This window comes from Lithobates pipiens, unplaced genomic scaffold (assembly GCF_037356315.1).
Source record: "Lithobates pipiens isolate NorthernLeopardFrog02 unplaced genomic scaffold, aLitPip1_a1.2 Scaffold_12, whole genome shotgun sequence".
Lineage (NCBI taxonomy): Eukaryota > Metazoa > Chordata > Amphibia > Anura > Ranidae > Lithobates > Lithobates pipiens.
In genome coordinates this window covers 1-10,834 of record NW_027507707.1, presented here as the reverse complement: position 1 = coordinate 10,834, position 10,834 = coordinate 1, and the positions used below count along the sequence as shown (strand labels likewise).

The 10,834-nt window shown below is 56.9% G+C and overlaps 1 protein-coding gene across 1 annotated transcript; it reads left to right on the top strand.

Moving 5' to 3' along the window:
* Positions 1–2,781: 2,781 nt before the first annotated feature.
* LOC143973811 (transcription factor IIIB 50 kDa subunit-like) lies at positions 2,782–10,699 on the top strand (the record flags this gene model as incomplete). Its single annotated transcript, XM_077474665.1, is given in 3 exon segments — positions 2,782–2,927; positions 6,300–6,359; positions 10,377–10,699. Coding segments are annotated over 2 exon segments (353 nt in total), but the record flags the coding sequence as incomplete, so codon positions are not given.
* Between the last annotated feature and the right edge of the window lie 135 nt (positions 10,700–10,834).

Genomic DNA, 10,834 nt, shown 5'->3' with positions numbered 1-10,834 from the left:
CATAACATGACGCCGGTTTGTTTACAAGTGATCACTCCGTCATTTGACGGAGCGATCACGTGGTAAACGGCCGCTATGAGCGGCCGTTTACCGCGATCCGTTGGGTCCTGTGGACCCGGCGGTCACGGATGCTCTCGAGTGCGCGCCCCAGGGGGCGCGCGAGAGCGGAATTCTGGGAGGACGTCATATGACGGCCTCCCAGAGTTAAGAAACCGCCCTGTAGCCGTCATTCGGCTATAGGCCGGTTATTAAGTGGTTAATGCCCATCAGTGCTGCCTATCAAATCCCATCAGTGTTGCCTATCATTGCCCATCAGCGCCACCTATGCGTGCCCATCAGTACCGCCTATCAATGCCCATCAGTGCCACCTCATTTGTGCCATCTCATCGTGCCAATCAGTGAAGGAGAAAAGGTACTTATTTACAAAGTTTTGTAGTGTTACACATTCTGACGGGTCGCCTAATCTGACGGAACGCCGGTGACTGGTTTTCTCATGAGCTGCCGGAACTCTCTCTGGAGGGGCCGTCCTCCGGCACTCGCCGCCGTCTCCCGGGCTTCACCGCTTCCACCGTCTCCCGGGCTTCCGCCGGTTCACCCTGAGAAATGATCCGACGGTGCGGCCCTTCCGCTCCTGCAGGGGATCAAACACTAGATCCTCTATGATCACCTTCATGGCCTGGGAGGTGGGAGGAGGGGGGGGAGGGGAATTTTATTTATTTATTTTTTAAAGCAAAAGAGACGTTTTTTTTTATTGATCTTTTGATTTTAAAGTTAAAGAGATTTTGGGGTCTTTTTGACCCCTTTAGATCTCTCCAGAAAGAGGACCTTGTTTTATTATTTCTATTACAAAATACAGATTTTTAATGTGCAAATAAATAAAAAAATGGGTGGGGCTTACACTATATTACCACTTAAGGACCGCCCCCCCCACACAAATGTACTGCGGCAGTGCGCCGTTTGCGAGATATTTACTGTATACTGCGCCGATGATGTCACAATGAAGGAGCGGCTCTCTGTTGCCATTTCTAAAGGAAGCGCGTTCCGTGACCGGCAGCTTCCCCCCCCCCCCCCCCCGCGCATGCACACGCGGGAGCGACGTCACGCGGCTCTGGCCAGCCACAGAGTCGGAGTCCCCCCCCCCCCCAGAAGGAAGAGGGGGGGGGGTGAAGATGGACACGGCCACCAGTGGGGGGGCGACGTGGGATTTTTTTTGTCTGCAGGTAAGTGTCACATAATGTGCTAGTATGAGATGCATACTAGCACATTATGCTTTTACTTGGCAGGGAAGAAGAAAGGAATAAAAAAAAAAAAAAAAAAAAAATCAGGGTTTAGCACTTCCTCTTTAAGTGCAAAATCACGAACCTCCGCGTGCCGCCTGAGCCGTGATTGGACACAGTGGGAGCCAATCAGCGGGTCCAGCGGATCTGAGAGCGGCAGAACGGCGGTATGCCGATATAAACGAGGCCGATCACCGCGCTGCTGGTAAGGAAGACGGAGATCTTGTGTCAGGAACACGGATCTCTGTCTTCCCACAGTTAAACCCCCTCCCCCCCCCCCCCCCCACACAGATAGAAATCACTCCCAGGGAACACACTTAACCCTTTGATCGCCCCCTGATGTTAACTCCTTTCCAACCAGTGTCATTAGTACAGTGACAGTGCATTTTTTTTTTAGCACTGATCACCGTATTGGTGTCACCAGTCCCCAGAAAGTGTCACTTGGTGTCAGATTTCTCCGCCGCAATGGCGCGGTCCCGCTAAAAATCCATTACTAGTAAAAAAAATAAACAATAAAAAGGCCATAAATCTATCTCATAGTTTGCAGACGCGATAACTTTTGCGCAAACCGATTAATATACGCTTATCAGGATTTTTTTTTCTTTTTTAAGCAAAAAAAAATGTTGCAGAATACATATCCTAAATAGAGGAAGAAATCTGATTTTGTTACATTTTTTTTTATTATTACTTTTATTGGTCTTTTTTTGTTTATAATGCAAAAAATAAAAAAATTAAATAAAAAAAAACACTAATTTAATTGTGGGGCAAAAAAAAACTCAATTTTATTTGGGTACAGCACTGCAGGACCGCGCAATTGTCAACAAGTAACGCAGTGCCGTATCGCAAAAAAATGGCCTGGTCATGAAGGGGGGTAAATCCTCTGGGGCTGAAGTGGTTAACCACCCCCCCAATGTCAGTATTATTCCCCCTCCTGGTGATTCCTATATTGGGGGGGAGGATGTGATTTGTATGAAGTGACAGCGCCCCCCAGTGTTCAGTATTATTACACCTCCCTGTGCGGATTCCTATACTATGGCGCAGCATAGGATTTATATTACAAATCAGCGCCCCCTGCTGTTCGCTTTTATTACAGCCGCTCTCTATACACTGACACTGAGTCCTCAGAACTTCCGGTTGGCCGCCCTCTCACCGCAATTGGAAAACATTAAATCACCGATCCGCTCTCTGGTTTCTCTCTAATTCATATTTTCCCCGTCTGTTCGATGTTATTTATCATCTTTCTCGCCCTGGGCGTTTGGTAAAACGATGCAAAACATTTGTCCCCACAGTCGCGTCGTTGGGCGCCATATTGTTGAAGACCATCTCTGTTCCATGTACATGGGAAGACGTAAACAAAATGGCGCCGACAGTGGAGACATTCTCTCGTTGCCTACTGGTAGACTTCGATAAAATGGCGCCGGCGGTGGAGACAGCTGATTGGCGGGGGGAGATGTTATTGTAGGCAGAGCTCCAGGTGGCGGGTGTGAGGGGGGAAGATGTCCCGCCCGGAGCGGTGTCCGGACTGCGGCTCCTCGGACATTGTGGAGGATTCTCATTACTCCCAGCAGCAGATGGTGTGTGCGGAGTGCGGCTATGTGCTGACAGAGGGGGCGCTCACCACAACACTGAGCGAGGAGGGATTCCTACAAGGTGACCAATCCTGTGCTACCACCATGATAGCCACACCCCCCCCACCCTGTGCTACCATGGCAACCACCCCAACCTGTGCTACCACCATGTCAGCCACACCCCCACCCTGTGCTACCACTATGACAGCCACACCCCCACCCTCTGCTACCATGGCAACCACCCCCCACCACTCTGTGCTACCACCATGGCAATCACACCCCCACCCTGTGCTACCACCATGGCAACCACACCACCCAACCTGTGCCACCACCATGGCAACCACACCCCAACCTGTGCTACCACCATGACAGCCACACCCCCACCCTGTGCTACCATGGCAACCACCCCCCCACCACCGTGTGCTACCACCATGGCAACCACACCCCCAACCTGTGCTACCACCATGGCAACCACACCCCCACCCTGTGCTACCACCATGATAGCCACACCTTCACCACCCCCTGTGCTACCATGGCAACCACCACCAACCTGTGCTACCATGGCAACCACCCACCCCACCCCCTGTGCTACCACCATGGCAACCACACCCCCCACCACCCTTTGCTACCACCATGGCAACCACCCCCCACCCTGTGCTAACACCATGGCAACCACACCTACCTCCACCTTGTGCTAACACCATGGCAACCACACCCCCACCCTGTGCTACCACCATGGCAACCACCCCCCAACCTGTGCTACCATGGCAACCACACCACCACCCTGTGCTACCACCATGACAGCCAAACCACCACCACCACCCCCCCTGTGCTACCATGGCAACCACCACCAACCTGTGCTACCATGGCAACCACACACCGCACCCCCTGTGCTACCACCATGGCAACCTCACCCCCACCCTGTGCTACCACCATGGCAACCTCACCCCCCACCCTGTGCTACTACCATGGCAACCACAACCCCCACCCTGTGCTACCATGGCAACCACACCCTCCAACACCACCCTGTGCTACCATGGCAACCACATCCCCACCCTGTGCTACCATGGCAACCACACCCCCAATCCACCACACTTTGCTACCACCATGGAAACCACACCCTCGACCACCACCCTGTGCTACCATGGCAACCACACCCTCCAACACCACCCTGTGCTACCATGGCAACCACATCCCCACCCTGTGCTACCATGGCAACCACACCCCCAAACCACCACACTTTGCTACCACCATGGAAACCACACCCTCGACCACCACCCTGTGCTACCATGGCAACCACACCCTCCAACACCACCCTGTGCTACCATGGCAACCACATCCCCACCCTGTGCTACCATGGCAACCACACCCCCAAACCACCACACTGTGCTACCACCATGGAAACCACACCCTCGACCACCACCCTGTGCTACCATGGCAACCACACCCTGTGCTGCCACCATGGCAACCACACCTCCACCCTGTGCTACCATGGCAACCACACCTCCACCCTGTTCTACCATGGCAACCACACCCCCACCACCACCCTGTGCTACCATGGCAACCACACCCTCCGCCACTACCCTGTGCTACCATGGAAACCCCACCCTGTGCTACCATGGCAACCACACCCCACCCCCACCCTGTGCTACCACCATGGAAACCACACCCCATCCTGTGCTACCACCATGGCAACCACACCCCACCCTGTGCTACAACCATGGCAACCACCCCCATGGCAATCACACCCCCCCACCTGCACCCTGTGCTAACACCATGGCAACCACACCCCCCACCCTGTGCTACCACCATGGCAACAACACCCCCACACCCTGTGCTAACACCATGGCAACCACACCCCCCACCACCACCCTGTGCCAATACCATGGCAACCACCCCCCACCCTGTGCTACCACCATGGCAACCGCAACCCCCACCCTGTGCTACCACCATGACAACCACCCCCACCCTGTGCTACCACCATGGCAACCACACCCCCACCCTGTGTTACCACCATGGAAATCACACCCCCACCCTGTGCTACCACCATAGCAACCACACCCCCACCCTGTGCTACCATGGCAACCACACCCCCAAACCACCACACTGTGCTACCACCATGGAAATCACACCCCCAAACCACCACCCTGTGCTACCATGACAACTACACCCACCACCCTGTGCTACCACCATTGCAACCACACCCCCCACCCTGTGATACCATGGCAACCACACCCCCACCCTGTGCTGCCATGGCAACCACAGCCCCCACCACCACCCTGTGCTACCATGGCAACCACACCCTCCACCACCACCCTGTGCTACCATGGAAACCACACCCCACCCCCACCCTGTGCTACCATGGCAACCACACACCCCACACAGTCACCCACCACCAACCTGTGCTACCACCATGGCAACCACACCCCCAACCACCACCCTGTGCTACCATGGCAACCACACCCCCACCCTGTGCTACCATGGCAACCACACCCCCAAACCACCACACTGTGCTACCATGGCAACCACTCCCACCACCCTGTGCTACCACCATTGCAACCACACCCCCCACCCTGTGATACCATGGCAACCACACCCCCACCCTGTGCTACCATGGCAACCACAGCCCCCACCACCACCCTGTGCTACCATGGCAACCACACCCTCCACCACCACCCTGTGCTACCATGGAAACCACACCCCACCCCCACCCTGTGCTACCATCGCAACCACACCCCCCACACAGTTACCCACCACCAACCTGTGCTACCACCATGGCAACCACACCCCCCAACCACCACCCTGTGCTATCATGGCAAGCACACAATCACCAGCCCCCCCACCAACCTGTGCTACCATAGCAACCACACACTCAGCCCCCCAGCAACCTGTGCTACCATGGCAACCACACACTCGCCCCCCCCACAACCTGTGCTACCATGGCAACCACACATCACCCCCCGTGCTACCATGGCAACCACACAGTTAAACCCACCAACCTGTGCTTCCATGGCAACCACCTGGTTGCCATGGTAGCACAGGACCTCTTTAATGTGAGATATGGGCTCAAAAAGACCTCACATCTCATATTTACATTTAAATGCAAAAAACATTTTTTTTTATTGAAAAAAAAAAAAAATCCCCTTTAAAGACCATTGGGCAGAAGTGATGTTTGATGACCACGGCAACCACACAGTCATCCCCTATGCTACCATGGCAACCACACAGTCCCCCGATCCCCGCGCTGATCGGACACGGCGTCGGGAATCCAGGGGTTCGGTCCCGTTCACATTCGGGTGTAGGAGAAACGCGCCTTCAGTGTGGTTATTACCTAATATGGCCCAAACATAGGGAGCCGTCATGTGTTCTGCTGTGCAACAACAAAAGCGAAAAACGCACCGACTCACTATAGATTGTAATTGTTTTCATCTCGGATTTATTGTTCTGTCCTCAGCTGTGAAATATTCGGAGAGCTCCGGGCAGAATGAGAACATCAGCAAAGCCAAGCTCAGAGGTAAGTAGTCTGATCCTATCTCATAACATGGGGGGTGGGCGAATTCTGGAGGCATTCATGTGCCATATACAGTACAGTGTACTCCCCTCCCTCCCCTCTGTACTCCTCTTCCTCCCCTCTGTACCCCCCTCCCTCCCCTCTGTACTCCTCTCCCTCCCCTCTGTACTCCCCTCCCTCCCCTCTGTACTCCCCTCCCTCCCCTCTGTACCCCCCTCCCTCCCCTCTGTACCCCCTCCTCCCCTCTGTACCCCCCTCCCTCCCCTCTGTACTCCTCTTCCTCCCCTCTGTACTCCTCTCCCTCCCCTCTGTACTCCCCTCCTCTGTACTCCTCGCCCTCCCCTCTGTACTCCTCACCTTCCCTTTCCCTGTACTTCCCTCTTTACTCCCCTTCCTCTCCTCTGTACTCCCCTCCCCTCTCCTCTGTACTCCCCTCCCTCTCCTCTGTACTCTCCTCCCCTCCCTCTCCTCTGTACTCTCCTCCCTCTCCTCCCCTCCCTCCCCCTCTGTACTCCCCTCCCTCCCCTCTGTACTCCCCTCCTCTGTACTCCTCGCCCTCCCCTCTGTACTCCTCACCTTCCCTTTCCCTGTACTTCCCTCTTTACTCCCCTTCCTCTCCTCTGTACTCCCCTCCCTCTCCTCTGTACTCCCCTCCCTCTCCTCTGTACCTCCTCCTCCCTCTCCTCCCCTCCCTCTCCTCTGTACTCCCCTCCCTCTCCTCTGTACTCCCCTCCCTCTCCTCTGTACTCCCCTCCCTCTCCTCTGTACTCCCCTCCCTCTCCTCTGTACTCTCCTCCCTCTCCTCCCCTCCCTCTCCTCTGTACTCCCCTCCCTCCCCTCTGTACCCCCCTCCCTCCCCTCTGTACCCCCCTCCCTCCCCTCTGTACCCCCCTCCCTCCCCTCTGTACCCCCCTCCCTCCCCTCTGTACTCCTCTTCCTCCCCTCTGTACTCCTCTCCCTCCCTCTGTACCCCCTCCCTCTCCTCTGTACTCCCCTCCCTCTCCTCTGTACTCCCCTCCCTCTCCTCTGTACTCCCCTCCCTCTCCTCTGTACTCTCCTCCCCTCCCTCTCCTCTGTACTCCCCTCCCTCCCCTCTGTACTCCTCACCTTCCCTTTCCCTGTACTTCCCTCTGTACTCCCCTTCCTCTCCTCTGTACTCCCCTCCCTCTCCTCTGTACTCCCCTCCCTCCCCTCCCTCCCCTCTGTACCCCCCCTCCCTTCTGTACCCCCCTTCCTCTCATCTGTACTCCTCTCCCTCCCCTCTGTACTCCTCTACCTTCCCTGTACCCCCCTCCCTCCCTCTGTACTCCCCTCCCTCCCCTCTGTACTCCCCTCCCTCCCCTCTGTACTCCCCTCCCTCCCCTCTGTACTCCTCTCCCTCCCTCTGTACTCCTCACCTTCCCTTTCCCTGTACTTCCCTCTGTACTCCCCTTCCTCTCCTCTGTACTCCCCTTCCTCTCCTCTGTACTCCCCTTCCTCTCCTCTGTACTCCCCCTTCCTCTCCTCTGTACTCCCCTCCCTCTCCTCTGTACTCCCCTCCCTCTCCTCTGTACTCCCCTCCCTCTCCTCTGTACTCCCCTCCCTCTCCTCTGTACTCCCCTCCCTCTCCTCTGTACTCCCCTTCCTCTCCTCTGTACTCCCCTTCCTCTCCTCTGTACTCCCCTCCCTCTCCTCTGTACTCCCCTCCCTCTCCTCTGTACTCCCCTCCCTCTCCTCTGTACTCCCCTCCCTCTCCTCTGTACTCCCCTCCCTCTCCTCTGTACTCCTCTCCCTCCCCTCTGTACTCCTCTACCTTCCCTGTACCCCCCTCCCTCCCCTCTGTACTCCCCTCTGTACTCCCCTCCTCTGTACTCCTCGCCCTCCCCTCTTATACTCCTCACCTTCCCTTTCCCTGTACTTCCCTCTTTACTCCCCTTCCTCTCCTCTTTACTCCCCTTCCTCTCCTCTGTACTCCCCTCCCTCTCCTCCCCTCCCTCTCCTCTGTACTCCCCTCCCTCTCCTCCCCTCCCTCTCCTCTGTACTCCCCTCCCTCTCCTCTGTACTCCCCTCCCTCTCCTCTGTTACTCCCCTCCCTCCCCTCTGTACTCCCCTCCCTCCCCTCTGTACTCCCCTCCCTCCCCTCTGTACTCCCCTCCCTCCCCTCTGTACTCCCCTCCCTCTCCTCTGTACTCCCCTCCCTCTCCTCTGTACTCCTCTCCCTCCCCTCTGTACTCCTCTCCCTCCCCTCTGTACTCCTCTCCCTCCCCTCTGTACTCCTCTCCCTCCCCTCTGTACTCCTCTCCCTCCCCTCTGTACTCCTCTCCCTCCCCTCTGTACTCCTCTCTCTCCCCTCTGTACTCCTCTCCCTCCCCTCTGTACTCCTCACCTTCCTTTTCCCTGTACTTCCCTCTGTACTCCCCTCCCTCCCCTCTGTACTCCCCTCCCTCTCCTCTGTACTCCCCTCCCTCTCCTCTGTACTCCCCTCCCTCTCCTCTGTACTCCCCTCCCTCCCCTCTGTACTCCCCTCCCTCCCCTCTGTACTCCCCTCCCTCCCCTCTGTACCCCCCTTCCTCTCATCTGTACTCCTCTCCCTCCCCTCTGTACTCCTCTACCTTCCCTGTACTCCTCTCCCTCCCCTCTGTACTCTGCACCTTCCCTTTCCCTGTACTCCCCTTCCTCTCCTCTGTACTCCCCTCCCTCTCCTCTGTACTCCCCTCCCTCTCCTCTGTACTCCCCTCCCTCTCCTCTGTACTCCCCTCCCTCTCCTCTGTACTCCCCTCCCTCTCCTCTGTACTCCCCTCCCTCTCCTCTGTACTCCCCTCCCTCTCCTCTGTACTCCCCTCCCTCTCCTCTGTACTCCCCTCCCTCTCCTCTGTACTCCCTCACCTTCCCTTTCCCTGTACTTCCCTCTGTACTCCCCTTCCTCTCCTCTGTACTCCCCTCCCTCTCCTCTGTACTCCCCTTCCTCTCCTCTGTACTCCTCTCCCTCCCCTCTGTACTCCTCTACCTTCCCTGTACCCCCCTCCCTCCCCTCTGTACTCCCCTCCCTCTCCTCTGTACTCCCCTCCCTCTCCTCTGTACTCCCCTCCCTCTCCTCTGTACTCCCCTCCCTCTCCTCTGTACTCCCCTCCCTCCCCTCTGTACTCCCTCTCCCTCCCCTCTGTACTCCTCTCCCTCCCCTCTGTACTCCTCTCCCTCCCCTCTGTACTCCTCTCCCTCCCCTCTGTACTCCTCTCCCTCCCCTCTGTACTCCTCTCCCTCCCCTCTGTACTCCTCACCTTCCCTTTCCCTGTACTTCCCTCTGTACTCCCCTCCCTCCCCTCCCCTCCCTCCCCTCTGTACCCCCCTTCCTCTCCTCTGTACTCCTCTCTCTCCCCTCTGTACTCCTCTACCTTCCCTGTACCCCCCTCCCCCCCCTCTGTACTCCTCACCTTCCCTGTACTCCCCTCCCTCCCCTCTGTACTCCCCTCCCTCCCTCTGTACTCCCCTCCCTCCCCTCTGTACTCCCCTCCCTCCCCTCTGTACTCCTCTCCCTCCCCTCTGTACTCCTCTCCCTCCCCTCTGTACTCCTCACCTTCCCTTTCCCTGTACTTCCCTCTGTACTCCCCTTCCTCTCCTCTGTACTCCCCTTCCTCTCCTCTGTACTCCTCTCCCTCCCCTCTGTACTCCTCTACCTTCCCTGTACCCCCCTCCCCCCCCTCTGTACCCCCCTCTGTACTCCCCTCCCTCCCCCCTCTGTACTCCCCTCCCTCCCCCCTCTGTACTCCCCTCCCTCCCCCCTCTGTACTCCTCACCTTCCCTGTACTCCTCTCCTCCCCTCTGTACTGAGTGGGGAGATCAGCAGAGCTGGGGGGTCAGTATTGAGTGGGGGGATCAGCAGAGCTGGGGGGTCAGTATTGAGTGGGGGGGATCAGCAGAGCTGGGGGGTTACTACGATTTGTGCTGTACAGGGACTGCCGGGTCCGGTGGAGGTCCTTGCATTGCCAGGATGATGTCTATCTGGAGTTCACCTGTAAAGGTGTCAGTTGTGTCCTCCTCCAGGTATCATACGTGTCAGAAATCTCTGCCGAGTCCTCCGGCTTCCGGACAAACTTTGCGGACGCGGCCGTGTCGTACTACGAGCGGATCTTCCCCCACCCGATATGTCACTCCGTCAGCAAGGAGAAGAAGGAAGCCATCATGGGATGCTGCGTCTACATAACGTGCCGCCAACATCGCTGGCCGATCACTATGGGCACAGTCTGCACCCTCATGTACTCCCAGAAGGAGCTCTTCAGCGCCATGCTACCCAAGCTGGTGGAGGCCCTGAGGATCGACTTACCAACGTTTGATTTACAGCACCTGGTGGAAAGTCACTGCAAGAGGTACGATCATTAGAGCTGGGAATAGGATAGCCGGTGCCGGGAATAGATGGCCAAGTCAATGTGGGGGTTTGGCTCTTGCTTTAACCACTTGCCGACCGCCTAACCGGGAAAAATACGTCATGACCTTGCAGTTTA